Genomic DNA, 15,975 nt, shown 5'->3' on the forward strand with positions numbered 1-15,975 from the left:
AGAGGTAAGAGCAGGTGCTTCATACTTACGGAGTCACACTGCCCCCGCAGCCGTTAATTCACTTCCCGGGCCGCTCATTACCTTAATTGAATATGCACTGCTTCCCCTGCCCATCGGCATCTGTGATTGGTTGAAGTCAGATGCGTCTCCACGCTGAGTGACAGTGTGTATGATGCTTCCAATCTATCGTACAGTAAAATAAAGAAAATTGACATTGGGTCCCCATATTATGATACCCAGTTCAAGTAAAGCCATGGCTATAGGCTGCAGCCCCCAGCCGTGCCCTGAGCTTGGCTGTGTATCAAAGTTGAAAGAACAGCACTCTGCTTTTTTTATTTAAATAAATAATTTTAAAAAAACGGCCTGTGGTCCCCCAATTTTGATAGACAGTTAAGATAAAGCCACACAGCTGGGAGCTGGTATTCTCAGACCCAGGAGACCCATGTTTATTGGGAGCCCCCCAGCCTAAAAATAGCAGCCTGCAGCCACCCAGGATTGTCACAGCCATTAGATGCGACAGTGGTGGAACTTTACCCGGCTCTTCCGATTGCCCTGGTGAAGTGGTAATCAGGGTAATATAAGAGGTTAATGGCAGCCCACAGCTGCCACTAAGCCCTAGATTAGTAACGGGGAGGGTCTATGAGACCCCCGATTACTAATTTGTAATAATGTGAAAAGAAATAAACACAAGCACCAAAAAAATGCTTTATTTGGAATAAAATACAAAAAATATACCCGTTTCACCAGTTTCTTAACCCCCAAAACACCCCTGCAGGTCCGACGTAATCCACACGAGGTACCATGACCATTCCAGCATTGCTACATGTGAATTCACACCGAGCAGCCATAGAACATGACCGCTCACTGTGAGGTTCAGGCAGAGAACATATAGCAATGAAGATAAAATATACCTTATAATAATTCATTTAAAATACACAGGATCCAAATGTAAATAATCAAAAAGTGCCAAACCAGTGCAATATCAAAAGACATACAACAGCTGGAGGTTCTCATGGTCCTCCACGTGTGACTGCAGATAACCTGACCTCAGATGACCTCAGTGAGCTCACCCGAGTTCATTGAGGTCCCCTGATGTCAGATTACCTGCGGTCAGCTGTGGTGCAATATTGATAATGAAACCCAATTGAAAAAATTATTTTACACCCCAACTACATGCATTTATGTATGTAAGAAAGAATTACCTCAAAAAGTGGACAATTTTTTTTAAAGGGTCCAACTGTAGTAAAGGAAGAAATAGTGGGAAGGTGAAAAGAAACAGAACTATTCTGAAGAGCCGGCGCCTGGCTTGTGAGCAGAGGCGGAGCGCACACATAGCATAACCCGTGCACACTGAGCGCTGCTGAGGAGACATAACCACACAGCGCAGCCCGGCCTCCCACCCAGACCTGTGACGTAAGACGTCACCACGGCGTGACGTCAGAACACGGAAGCGGCGGCTGTCAGCGGGGCAGTGCCGGCCGCACTCCTCGGTATCCAGTATGCGGCTTCCGGGAGTGTTCCGCTGCTCCTGACCAGTGCTGCCAGCGGGGAGACGTGATGTGCCCGGGGAGATCCTGCCAGCTCACCGCCTGCTGTGACCCGGTGCCCGGCTGAGCTCCTGTGTCCGGCTATTGGCATGTATTATCGTCATATCTCACTACAGCCTGGTACAGAGCAGGACATGATTAGGGCGAGCACTGCTTTATAGGGTGTATGGTGGGGTCTGACAGAGGGGTATGTGAAGCCACTATCGGAGACATATAGTGAGGTCCCCATTGGGGTGACGTGTGTGTGTGTGGCGCGAGGTCCCCATCGGGGGTGGAGTGTGTGTGGCACGAGGTCCCCATCGGGGGTGGTGTGTGTGTGTGTGTGGGGCACGAGGTCCCCATCGGGGGTGGAACGTGTGTGTGTGTGTGTGTGGCGCGAGGTCCCCATCGGGGGTGGAGTGTGTGTGTGTGGCACGAGGTCCCCATCGGGGGTGGTGTGTGTGGGTGGCACGAGGTCCCCATCGGGGGTGGAGTGTGTGTGTGTGGCACGAGGTCCCCATCGGGGGTGGAGTGTGTGTGTGTGGCACGAGGTCCCCATCGGGGGTGGAGTGTGTGTGTGTGTGTGGCACGAGGTCCCCATCGGGGGTGGAGTGTGTGTGTGTGGCACGAGGTCCCCATCGGGGGTGGAGTGTGTGTGTGTGTGTGGCACGAGGTCCCCATCGGGGGTGGAGTGTGTGTGTGGCACGAGGTCCCCATCGGGGGTGGAGTGTGTGTGTGTGTGGCACGAGGTCCCCATCGGGGGTGGAGTGTGTGTGTGGCACGAGGTCCCCATCGGGGGTGGAGTGTGTGTGTGTGGCACGAGGTCCCCATCGGGGGTGGAGTGTGTGTGTGTGTGTGGCACGAGGTCCCCATCGGGGGTGGAGTGTGTGTGTGTGGCACGAGGTCCCCATCGGGGGTGGAGTGTGTGTGTGTGTGTGGCACGAGGTCCCCATCGGGGGTGGAGTGTGTGTGTGGCACGAGGTCCCCATCGGGGGTGGAGTGTGTGTGTGGCACGAGGTCCCCATCGGGGGTGGAGTGTGTGTGTGGCACGAGGTCCCCATCGGGGGTGGAGTGTGTGTGTGGCACGAGGTCCCCATCGGGGGTGGAGTGTGTGTGTGGCACGAGGTCCCCATCGGGGGTGGAGTGTGTGTGTGTGGCACGAGGTCCCCATCGGGGGTGGAGTGTGTGTGTGTGGCACGAGGTCCCCATCGGGGGTGGAGTGTGTGTGTGTGGCACGAGGTCCCCATCGGGGGTGGAGTGTGTGTGTGTGGCACGAGGTCCCCATCGGGGGTGGAGTGTGTGTGTGTGGCACGAGGTCCCCATCGGGGGTGGAGTGTGTGTGTGTGGCACGAGGTCCCCATCGGGGGTGGAGTGTGTGTGTGTGGCACGAGGTCCCCATCGGGGGTGGAGTGTGTGTGGGTGGCACGAGGTCCCCATCGGGGGTGGTGTGTGTGGGTGGCACGAGGTCCCCATCGGGGGTGGTGTGTGTGGGTGGCACGAGGTCCCCATCGGGGGTGGTGTGTGTGGGTGGCACGAGGTCCCCATCGGGGGTGGTGTGTGTGGGTGGCACGAGGTCCCCATCGGGGGTGGAGTGTGTGTGGGTGGCACGAGGTCCCCATCGGGGGTGGAGTGTGTGTGTGTGGCACGAGGTCCCCATCGGGGGTGGAGTGTGTGTGTGGCACGAGGTCCCCATCGGGGGTGGAGTGTGTGTGTGTGGCACGAGGTCCCCATCGGGGGTGGAGTGTGTGTGTGTGGCACGAGGTCCCCATCGGGGGTGGAGTGTGTGTGTGTGGCACGAGGTCCCCATCGGGGGTGGAGTGTGTGTGTGTGGCACGAGGTCCCCATCGGGGGTGGTGTGTGTGTGTGTGTGTGTGTGGCACGAGGTCCCCATCGGGGGGGAGTGTGTGTGTGGCACGAGGTCCCCATCGGGGGGGAGTGTGTGTGTGGCACGAGGTCCCCATCGGGGGGGAGTGTGTGTGTGTGTGTGTGTGTGGCACGAGGTCCCCATCGGGGGGGAGTGTGTGTGTGGCACGAGGTCCCCATCGGGGTGGAGTGTGTGTGTGTGTGTGTGTGTGGCACGAGGTCCCCATCGGCATCACAATTTGTCCTGGAAGAGGTGCAGGTTTTTTGTGGCTTTTTCTAATGTAATAGAAAGTTTAATATTTCCCAATATAAAAGGTGCAGAGACCCAGCCCCACTGCTGTGATTGCCCCTCTTCATTCTATGGGAATTCTGCACCCCATGTAGCTGGGCACAGTAGCCACCTCTGGAGACTGATGTAACAGGCCAAAATATATCCAGAGTCCAGACTATACCAGGAGTTAAAGGGAACCTGTCACCAGATATGGGGTGTATAAGCTGTGGCCACCACCACCGGGCTCTTATATACAGCATTCTAACATGCTGTATATAAGAGCCCAGGCCGCTGTGTAGAACATAAAAATGATTTTATAATACCATATTATAATATTTATAATACTTTCAGCCATCTTTGTCCTTCTTCTGAAGCCTGGGTGCATGAGGAGTCCTATGTCATCCACACAGGCCAGCATGGAGTTCCTGCACAGGCACACTACAATACTTTGATGCCTTGCTCGGGGCAGATCAGTGCGCCTGCACAGGACCTCTATGCTGGCATGTGTGCATGATGTAGGGCCCGTCATGCACCCAGGCTTCAGAAGAAGGAGGACAAAGATGGCCGAAAGAGGAGGCGCCGGTAACGGAGACACCTATCCGACCAGTCTGCTCTGCCCGTTTAGGTGGGTATTGTAAAGTGTTTATGTTCTACCCCCGGCCTGGACTCTTATATACAGCATGTTAGAATGGTGGCCGCAGCTTATAGGCTCGAAATCTGGTGACCGGTTCCCTTTAGGCTATGTGCGCACTAGAGCTTTTTACCTGCGGATTTACCCGCGGATTTGCCCCGGAAATTTCTTGAGAAATGTCTGCAATCTTTGTGCAGACATTTCCCATGAAATTCAATGAGAAAAAAAAATAGCTGTGCGCACTGTGCGGATTTTTCTCAAGAAAATTTCTTGAGAAAATTTTCTCGAGAAACTTTCTTGAGAAAATGTGCATGTCCATTAATTTTCGCAGGTACCGGGGGTATTCCGGGGGTATTCCGCAGGTAGCAATGATGTGCGGTATACCCCCGGAATAGCCGCGAATTACCTGCGGGAATGATCATCGCTGCCTGCGGTTTTGCAGGAAGCGATGTCATTATGTCAGGAAGAGGAAGCGGAGCAGACGTCACACTCCCTGGACGCCGCACAGAAGCACTTCCGTGCGACCTCCAGGTGCCAGTCTGTGTCCTGCTCCGGCCTCGCGGCTGCCTGCACTGCAGGGTGTCAGTGTGTGCCCGCAGTGTCAGCAGCCTGTCACGCTGCAGCGCAGGCAGACACTGACACAGGCAGACACTGACATCCTGCAGTGTTGGGAGCCGCGGGGATGACGATCGCTGCTGTCAGGAGGTGAGATCATTACCTGCTGTGACGATCTCCTGCCTCCTGACGTCAGCGCTGTCACTGCTGTCTATGCCCGTCTCACGAGCGGCCCGAGACTGTCACTAGCGGTGACGTCACGGGCTCTCGCGATACTTCTGACAACGCAGTCAGTGACAGCGCTGACGTCAGCAGTACAGGAGATGATCACAGAAGGTAATGATCTCATCTATGCTCCTGATGGCAGCGCTCGTCATCCCCTGCAGTGACCTGGGCTGACCTATTGATGTTAGCTCAGGTCACTGCACAGCTCTCCCAGCCAATGGGGAACATTCTGTTCTTCATTGACTGGGACAGCGACTTTGGTATGGATCGCCGTGGGACCCCCCCCCCCCCCTATTGGATTACGCCGGACGTGGATTGATTGTTCTTTTCAATAAATTGGTTAAAGAGGCTATGTGGGGAGTGTTTTTTCAAATAAAACTTTTTTTGTTGTCTATTTTTTAATTACTACTGACTGGGTTGGTGATGTCGGGTATCTGATAGACGCCTGACCTCACCAACCCCAGGGCTTGATGCCAGGTGACATTACACATCTGGCATCAACCCCATATATTACCCCGTTTGCCAACGCACCAGGGCGCGGGATGAGCTGGGGCAAAGCGCCAGGATTGGCACGTCTAATGGATGTGCCACTTCTGGGGCGGCTGCGGCCTGCTATTTTTAGGCTGGGGAGTGTCCAATAACAGTGGACCTCCCTAGTCTGAGAATATCAGACCCCAGCTGTCCGCTTTACCTTGGCTGGTGATCCAATATGGGGGGGGGACCGCACGTTTTTTGTTTTAAATTATTTATATAATTTAAAGTAACAGCGTGGGGTGCCCACTCTTTTGGATTATCAGCCAAGGTGAAGCTGCCAGCGGTGGTCTGCAGGCTGCAGCCGTCTGCTTTACCCAAGCTGGCTACAAAATATGGGGGGACCTCACGTCGTTTTTTTTAAATTTATTTATTTTATGGCTAAATACAAGGCTAAGCACCCTTTAGTGCCACATGAAAGTCACTAAAGGGTGCCAGCTTAGAAAATGCAGGGAGGTGGAACATTATATAGGTTTTTCTCATCTATCTATCTATCTATCCCTCTATCCCTCTATCTATCTATCTATCCATCTATCTATCCATCTATCCCTCTATCTATCTATCCATCTATCCCTCTATCTATCTATCTATTCATCTATCCATCTATCCCTCTATCTATCTATCTATTCATCTATTCATCTATCTATCTATCCCTCTATCCCTCTATCTATCTATCTATCCATCTATCTATCTATCCATCTATCCCTCTATCTATCTATCCATCTATCCCTCTATCTATCTATCTATTCATCTATCCATCTTTCCCTCTATCCATTATCTGTCTATCGATTATCTTTATTATTTATTGCAGGGACAAACCTGCGGTAAATCCGCGGTAAATCCGCGGCAAATCCGCATGCGTTTTTGCCGCGGATTTTTCCGCAGGTGCGGAAATCTTCCACTCCCAGAAGTTTCTCAAGAAATTTTCTTGAGAAAATTCACATTTCTAGTGCGCACATAGCCTTAAAGTGGCCCAGGCTGGATTATACCCCGGCTATATTTAGGCCTAGTCCATTTTATACCCCCTCATGCCAGATTATACCCCCCTTGATATCAGCAGCATTGAGTGATGTACACAAGAATAACTTATCAACCTCTTATTGGGGTGCCGGTATGTGCGGTTAGTTATGTGAGAAGATACCGGTAACTGACCCCAATCTTAATGTTCTGATCACACAGACTTTTATGACGTGAACCAGAAAAACTTCAATCAGTAAAAATCTAAACTTCCACAAAGATACAATGAGGTAAAGCATCCTGCGCACTTCTCACTAGTTACACATTAAAGTAAAGGCACAAATCTAGAATGTTCTAATGCAGGGGTCTCAAACTCGGCTGGGTATATGGGCCGCATAGAGGAAATAAAATAATTTGGGGGGCCGCATTCTTTGCAGGACAAAGTGACATTCTTATTGTTTTTGGGGGTTTTTTTGTTTGGTTTTTTTTTTTTACACACCTTTTAGATCACTGATTTTGAAGATTTGTGGCTATAACTTACCGATCGCTCTCCTCAGCTTCCACAGACTCCGTAGTGAAGCTGAGGGGAGTGGTCTCCGGCCCCAGATTCACAGTGATTGGAGAGATCGGTCACAAGGCCGGTCTCTCCAATCAGAGCTGGGGGCGGGTGAAAGAGGTCACCCAGCTCCAGCCAATGATCGGGGCTATAGCTGCACTGATCATGGCTGGATTTCAATGTTTGAGACATTTTCAATGGTTGAAACATTACAGTGGCTGTGATTGGCTGAGTGGCGTTCATCAGCCAATCGCAGCCTCCTTAGGTCCGGGGAGGAGACACCATCTCTCCTGAGGTCAGGCAGAGGGCCCCTCCTCCCCGAATCTAAGGTATTTGCAAAGCGATCGCAGCCACCGGGCCTCGGGCTGCGATTTCGGCATGACGTACTGGGTATGTCATGGGTCCTTAAGTACCAGGGAGCCATGACGTACCCAGTACGTCATAGGTCGCTAAGGGGTTAACGTGCCATCCTACACACACACACACACACACACACACACACTGCGACTTATGTCAGATGAATGTTTTGCCGGCGCTCTGCCATAAAGCGCAGACAGTCGCTGCGGCCTCTGCACCGGCCGCGATAGTCAAAAGAGGCACGGGCCTGCGGACCACGTGTTTGAGACCTCTGTTCTAACCAAACTGTAATGTAATAGTCAACTGTAAAAATATTAGACTTCCACAAAGATATGAGGTAAAAAGCACTTATCCTGATGGACAGCAGTGTAATCAGTAAACGTCAGCTCGTTCACAAGGGCTCGTAAAGTAGAGTGGTATAGATGGCCATGGGCTGGTTTCAGATGTCCGTGTTTCAGGTATGTGTGACATCCGTTTTGAACACGGATGTCACACATACCCATGTTATGTTATGCTGCTAATCACACGGTCGTGTTTTCACACGGACCATGTACTGTATGACCCCTCGTGGCCCCGCACGCACACACGCAGCCATGTCCGTTTTTTCTCCGGCAGCACAGGTGTCACACGGATCGCACACTGATGTGATCTGTTTGACATCAGTGTAACATGTACTGGAAAAAACACGGGTCTTTTAAATAAAAAGATTTCTATATTCACCTGTATCCAGCGATGCGGTCTCCTGCTCCTGACCGCTGCTTATTATACTCACTGAATATTCACTGCACTGAGGAGCTGTGTGTGTGTGTGTGTGTGTGTGTGTTTACCTGGAAGGCGGAGCATCACGGGGACAGAATCACAGATGAGTATTCAGCAAGCAGTGTCCGTGCAGTGACGTCCAGGAGGTCATCAGAGTTCCCAATGAACTCTGATGCACCCGCTGTAGCATGGGTGTCGCCGGGCTGTCATCAGAGTTCATTGGGAACTCCAATAACCTCCTGGACGTCACTGCACACACACTACTTGCTGAATACTCACAGGCCCCAGCGATGCTGTCGCCGCAATGCTCCGGCTTCCAGCTCCTCAGTGCGGTGAATAATCAATGAATATAATGAGCGGGGGTCAGAAGCAGGAGGCAGCAGAGTCGAAGACAACACCGCTGGATACAGGGGAATATAGAAAATCTTTTTATTTCAAAGACTTGTGTTTTCTCCGATACGTGTCACACGTATGCAAACACAAATGTCACACGTATGACATGCGCGTGACAATAACCATGCGTGTGGCTTGTACCTGATTAAACACAGACTTCTGAAGCTGAGCTGAGCTGTGTCCCTGGTTCTAACATTAGTGGTGACATTCGCCAAGTTATCAAAAGAAATTAATCAGCCTACAGTCCCTGACAAAGTTCTGTCGCTTACCCATGTTATGTAAATAATAGCTTATAACCTGACTTTAAATTCATCCTTTGGTTTCATAAATTTCTCTTTTGAAAGCTGAAACCCTGCCGAATTTGGTTTAGGTTATGAAAATAAAGTTGCTGCAAAGCTGAAATATTGATCATTTAATGAACACAGAAAGGTCAGATTTTGGCAAGACAAAAGTTTTGTTGCCTTGTCATATAATGCACCCGATCCTAGTTTACATCCTCACCTTTGCTCATTAAATGATCGGTTAGTTAGTGAGTGTGTATAAAAAGAAACCCAGCACCCCAGACCTTCACTTGAACTGCAACTTGACCTCTGACAACATGCCAAAAATCCACCCTTCTACCAAAGCCTTGATTATCAAGAGGCTGAAGACCAGATCCACTGCAGAGGTGGCTGGCGCCCTTAATGTGTTTCAGCGTCAAGTACAAAGAAATATAAAAAGATTTGAAGAGACTGGAGATGTTTTTGACGAGCCCAGGTCCGGCAGACACCGCAAGACAACTGCTCAGGAGGAACGTTTGTTGGTTAGAAAATCCAAAGGCAGCCCCTCTTCCACTGCAGCAGAGCTCCAAAAGGCCTGGTCACCTCAAGACCCTGTCTCAACTAGAACAGTTTGTAGGATTCTGTCTCGAAATTGCCTCCATGGTAGAATCAGTGCCCAGAAGCCAGCACTAAACAAAAGGCAATTAAAAAAACGTGTGGCATTTGCCAAGTGCCACAGTCTGCTAAACAGATGGACACTGGAAAAGTGGCAGAAGGTGGATTTCTCTGATGAATCTTCAGTTGAATTACACCACAGCTGCTGCAAATACTGCAGGAGACCTACTGGAGCCTGTATGGATCCAGAAAACAGTTAACTTTGGTGGTGGAAAGATTATGGTTGGGGGTTACATTCAGTATGTGGGTGTGCAAAACATTTGCAAGGTGGAAGGCAATATCAATATCCTAAAATATGAAGAAGTATTAGCTACCTCTTACATTCCCAATCATGAAAGGGGTCAAAGTCTACAGCAGGATGGTGCTCCATCTCATCCATCCATCTCTACAACAAAGTTCATCCTGGCAAAAAAGACCAAGGTGCTCAAGAACTGGCCAGCCCAGTCATCAGACATGAACATCATTGAGCATATTTGGGGTAGGATGAAAGAGGAAGCTTGGAAGACAAAACCAAAGAATCTAGATGAACTCTGGGAGGCATGTAAGACTGCATTCTTTGCTATTCCTGATGACTTCATCAATAAATTGTATGAATCATTGTTGAATCGCATGGATGCAGTCCTTCAAGGTCAGGGAAGTCATACAAAATATTAAATATGGTTCTAATAGCACCACAACTTCATTCACCAATGTTATGCAACAAATCTTTGTATTAGAAGTTAATTATTTGGTTGAATTTCACATTACTTTCTGTGGGCGACAAAACTTTTGTCTTGCCAAAATCTGACCTTTCCGTGTTCATTAAATGATCAATATTTCAGCTTTGCAGCAACATTATTTTCATAACCTAAACCAAATTTGGGAGGGTTTCAGCTTTCTATGAAACCAATGGATGAATTTAAAGTCAGGCTATAAGCTTTTATTTACATAACATGGATAAGTGACAGAACTTCTGTCAGGGAGTGTACTCCTTATTAGACTCTTATTGGGCCGCGGTGCATGGAAATCCAGGCTGGTTCCTGACTGCATTGCTAATCCACTCCATAGGTGAAAAATATCTAGCGCACACACAAACCTTGAAGAACAGTATATGTATAAAAACATACCTTTCAATTATGCCATATAAAAAGCCAGATGAATGGCAGACGATTCTATGTGTTAATTTTAAAATCCAAAAAGCCTCATGCTTAAACGAAATCTGTGACCAGGATTTTGCAATGTAAGCTAAGGACAACAAGCTGCGAGGGTTAATAAAGTACACATCTGTTGCTCTTACCTGAGTCTTTGCTATTGGTCAAGGGTTTATTGCTCTGTGATTTAACATTCTTGTGACTCAGTTTGCCAAGCTCCCTGCTTTGATTGACATGTCAGTAAATGCACAAGCTAGAGAGCCTGGTGTTGGCGAGGACAGCTCCCAGCTCTGCTACACTGAATTCTGAGATAAAGTCAGAACAGCTGCACACAGTGATCTGAGATAAAGGTAGTTAGTCTCAGAATGTCTTTGCCTACATCATGCTGCTCTCGGGTGATGTAGCAAAAACCTGGTGACAGATTCCTTTTGAGTAGTAGTTTCTTCCAGTCTCCCCCTCTCCCCCTCTAGATGGCTTGACCATGTGGCATTTGGGGTGCAGCGGGAAGCTCCCCAAAACTGCAATACGTAGCTATTCATAAAAACACAGACACACACCACAAATAAAGCTCTATGCTAAACCACCCTGAATGATACTGATTTTCCAGCTAAAGACACGTTTGAAGAATGGAGCCACCAGAACACTGATCCCTAAGACTAGGAGGAGCCCTGGACAGTTTAATTGCATATTAGGCTATATGCAACCCTTTTTTTTTTTTTTTTTTAATTTTCCTCCTATTTGTCTGTTCTGTATCTAGAAACAAACTCAATCATATAACAAAATTGGTTTGGTTACGTTGCTGGTGCAATCGGGAGCAGAGGGTCTTCATTGATTTATAATGGGCTAAATTTGGGTTCAGTTATTTTTCTTTTTTAGAACGGGAGAAAAAGTGCATTTAGAGCAGATGAAAAGACAGACCCCATAACAATCAGTGGGGTCCGTCTGCTTCTGCTTGTATCAGTTTAGGGTGTTGACAATTCTGTTTATTTTTAAAGTGTAACGCAGATGTGACCATAGCCTAATGTAAGGCTGCTTTCACACTACGTTTTTTTTAACATGCGTCATGTACGTTTTTTTTAACGCAAAAACGGATCTGGTGCAAATGCGTTTTCAATGCATTTACAATGGACTCGCGTCAACATGCGTTTGCGTGCGGTATAGTGAGGATCCAGTGACTTGCAGTTTAACTTTTTTCAAAAACGCTACTTGTAGCGTTTTTGAGCTGCGTCCAAATACTGTTTTTCACTGGATCCTGACTATACTGCACGCAAACTCATGTGAACGCTGGCATGCTGATAGACAGGATCCTGCTTGCTCTACTGAGCATGCCCAGAAACCAGCCTGGCGTGATCAGTCTCTCTCTCCCCCTCCTTCTCTCCCCCTCCCAAGAGCGGCGGACGCTCGTAAGTTAAAGTTAAATATCGGGTAACCAAGCTAAGCGCTTCGCTTAGTTACCCAATGTTTACCTTAGTTACGTGTGCAGGGAGCAGAAAGCCCGGCTCCTAGCAGCTACGGACGCTCGTAACCAAGGTAAATATCGGGTATCCAAGAAAAGCACTTCGCTTAGTTACCCGATGTTTACCTTGGTTACCAGCGTCTGCAGCTGTCAGATGCCGGCTCCCAGTCTCACGTTCAGTTCCCCTCACTCCCGATCACATGACTTCAATGCCCGCCCATAAACTTCAAGTGACAGGATCCTACAAAATAACACATGGGTTTGCATGTGTTTTTCTTTGTAAAAACAGGATCCACTTTTACAGCAAAAAAAGTTCATGACGCATGTTAAAAAAACGTAGTGTGAAAGCAGCCTAACACTGCACCCTATGAATTCCCAAACGTTGTGTATGCTTTTAACAAATTGTGACCGTTTTTTACATGTTTTTAACAAAAATATATTTTGTTTGGTTCATTTTAGTGACTCTAATGGTGAAGAGAAGCAGTCGGACGATCCAGTCACCCAACCTGTCAGTATGGATCTGAAGTACAGCAACGCAAGGAAGTATATATCCATCAGTATTCCTTCAAAGACGGACGCAATGTCTCCTCACATCAAGTCTGTGGATGACATCCGGGTGCTTGGCATCAATCTCAGCCAGTTCCAGAAGCCTGTGCAGTTTTTTATCTGTGTTACCGGAGTTTTCGTATTTTATTTAATATATGGATATTTGCAGGTAACATTTTGTCAACATAATTCTTAGATCTGCTTTTAGATTTCAATATGTCTTAGTCTTAAAAGTTGTCAATATATTTATATTGCTGTATCTTGGAGGATCATTTCAGTGAGTATGGGGTTAATAGACTACCCAAAATACTCAAGCTTTGTGGAACGTTTTTTTTAATGCCCGTAGTTACATTATAGGGTTTAAAGGGAAAAGCTGTTTTAGATTTGTGTGGCCACATAGAATGATTTTACCAGTGTAATCCTACATGTATGCAAGAGGCATCACAACAGCAATATATAATATACAAATCTAAAATGGGTAATTGGTGTAAACGTAGTAAAATATTTGCACATATACTATATTTTTTGTTTGAGGACGCACCGGATTATAAGAAGCACCCCAAATTTAGAGAGAAAAAAAGGTAAAAAAAATAAAAATGGGGTCCATCTTATACTCCGGTGTTGTTTTACCGGAGGGCAGCGGTGGTGGAGTGGGATCACAGGAGGCAGAGGCTGTGCTAGCAGCAGCGGCAGGTCAGTGACAGTGTCAGCGGCAGGTCAGTGGCAGCGGCTGGCTAGTGGTGGAGCAGGCCGGTGCAGTGAGTGTCCCAGTCTGTCTACAGTCCCGATTCAAATGATGGCGCTTGGAGCGGCGCGTGCGCAGATGGAGCTCTATTCCAAAAGCTTCATCTGCGCATGCGCTGACTCCTGGCCCCATCATTTGAAACCGGGACTGCGGACAGATTGAGACACTCGCCACACAGCCACCACAGTCCGCCTACCCACAACAGAGAGGCAGCCGGGACAGAGAGGCAGCCGGCACTGACAGGCACCCGGCCGCCCGCACACAGAACTGCACAGACCCCCCCCTCCCCGGTAAGCTATATACGGATTTTAAGACTCATCCCTCATTTTTCTCCCAAACTTTTGTGAGGAAAAGTGTGTCTTATGATCCGAAAAATGCGGTAATTATTCTTCATCAATATTACAGCAGTGTAATATGTTTCATCCCTCTTCAGATACATCCATTTATCTGTGGACAGGAAGTCAGTCTCTGACTTCCTGTGCACCACAGGATGGCATAATCGCCTATGGAATCCCTCCTTGACCCTCTGTGTGTTCTCCCTGCAGCTTAAGATATTGGTGAGGAGTAATGAAGCTGTCTTAAAAGAAAACTGTGGCAGCCATCACTCTGCTTTGGTGAAATAAAACGGAGCTGTGATAGGTTGATATAGGCAGCACACAGGTTTTGGGTTTTTTTTTTTAGACAGATGCTTATATAACAGGACAACCAATTCATATACATTTAGGCTCTGCTGCATGAATCAAGGGAAAACTGATCTATTGCTGGCTGCCATTCGATAAGAGTAAGAACATTATGCATCACATGGCGTATGGCATTGGATGCGATATGCTAAAGACCCTCGGCTCGTTCTCTGTTGTGAGAATGAACTGAGTGTCATTCACAGTGCTCCAATTCTCTTGAATGGGTGAATGTGATCACATGATGAGAAGATGGAGAGATTAATCTTTCCATCTTCTCCATTGCCTGTCTCTGTATATATCGGACTGTCCTAAGCTGTTATCAATGCAGTTCAATGTTTCACTCGCACCCATAGACTTCTATGGGAGTGCATGATCCAAGACATGCTTCCACACACATGCTGCGATTTTTTTTCTTTCTTCTTCTTCAGTCCTATAAGAGCTGAGGAAAAACTCGCAGATCTGACCCGCATCATTGACTAACTTTGGTCCGAGTGCAATGCCAGATTTTCTCACATTGCACTTGTCAGAGTTATGCACTCATCTGACCTTGGCCTTATAGAGAGACTTTGGCATCGGGGTACATGAAGTTTCCTTTATGGAAACCATATTAGAGGGGAGAAAGATTCAAGATGACAGACAAGCCAGACATGGCACCGCTACTACAACCAGTATACACGAGCCTTTCCCTAGTGGAGCCAGTCTGCTCTCCATAGCTTGTCACTATTAGTGCGCTGCTTAAAGTGCAAGTAAGGATCCATTTGGATGAGCCAACTGTGGCCTTAAAGGAAACCCGTCAGGTAACTTGTGTTCTAACCTAGAAGCGGTGTGATGTGTGGCTACCCATCCCTGTGTTGTATTATTGTGTAATGTGAATAAAAATGTGTTATTACTTATGTGTACCCTATATAAATGATCAGGGTCTCTAGCCCCATGGGCGTCGCATCACCCTGTGGGCGTTCGCATTTTTTCCTTGGTATTGCACCTGTGGGCGTGATGCCATGCATTTACATCAGCAACGTGACAGTCACTATTTCAGATCTCGCGCATGCGCACTTACCATTCCCGCAGCCTTGCTTGCTTCTCGTCTTTAGACGCTCTCTGCGCATGCTCAGAAGATTCCTGCGGTTCCGGTCATGCACAGAGCACGTCTGAAGACGAGAAGCAAGCATCCCGAAAACAAGGCTGCGGGAATGGGAAGTGCGCATGCGTGGCCATCTTTGTCCTCCTTCTTCTGAAGCTAGTGTGGTTGACTCGTTCTATGTCATCTATGCTAGCCAACATTGAGGTCCCGCGCAGGCGCACTACAATACTTTGATCTGCCCTACATCCGATCAGTCTGCTCCGCACCGACCGTTAGTTGAGTATTATAAACATCCGGTGTCGGATTCCCTTAAAAATGAGTTATTTTGATGTCTGTATTCACGCCACAAGCCACACATTACAGACTAGGAGTTCTGCCCTAGGGGACTTTGACTGGAAGATACTACACAGTACTTGTCTTCTTAAAAGGTTCCTCCCACCTTCATATGTGGATTTTGTCAGATAGTGCGTGTTTAGTTTTGCAGTTTACGGTTTATTAAAATTTGCAGCATTTTTTGAGATATACGGTAACCACTTTACATTTCTTTTGTTTCTAGGCCATTGCCTAAGACCCCGACCGCTGCTGCTGTTTAGCTTGGAAACACTAAGGCCCTGTGCGCACTTGCCGGTTTTTGCCGCGGATTTCCTGCGGTTTTGCTGCATGTTTCGCTGTAGAAAATGTTCATAACATCTCTGCAGTGAATCACCAGCAAAACCTATGGGAAAAAAAAAATGCTGTGCGCACTATGCGGAATGTGACAGCTGCATGTTTTCCTGCG

At 48.0% G+C, this 15,975-nt stretch overlaps 1 protein-coding gene across 4 annotated transcripts in view; it reads left to right on the forward strand.

The window, feature by feature from the left end:
* Nucleotides 1-15,975, forward strand: part of SLC35B3 (solute carrier family 35 member B3) — a 118,308-nt gene that overhangs the window by 35,823 nt on the left and 66,510 nt on the right. The window contains exons 1-2 of one of the 4 annotated variants that reach the window (XM_075314777.1): nucleotides 1,432-1,638; nucleotides 12,605-12,860. In XM_075314777.1, the coding sequence (XP_075170892.1) occupies nucleotides 12,660-12,860 (201 nt within the window). In that variant the 5' untranslated portion in view covers nucleotides 1,432-1,638; nucleotides 12,605-12,659. Of the gene's footprint in view, nucleotides 1-1,431; nucleotides 1,639-6,787; nucleotides 6,850-12,604; nucleotides 12,861-15,975 lie in introns of those variants that run through there. The other 3 variants (XM_075314776.1, XM_075314775.1, XM_075314774.1) reach the window with 3 other exon arrangements.

This window comes from Anomaloglossus baeobatrachus, chromosome 6 (genome assembly GCF_048569485.1).
Source record: "Anomaloglossus baeobatrachus isolate aAnoBae1 chromosome 6, aAnoBae1.hap1, whole genome shotgun sequence".
Lineage (NCBI taxonomy): Eukaryota > Metazoa > Chordata > Amphibia > Anura > Aromobatidae > Anomaloglossus > Anomaloglossus baeobatrachus.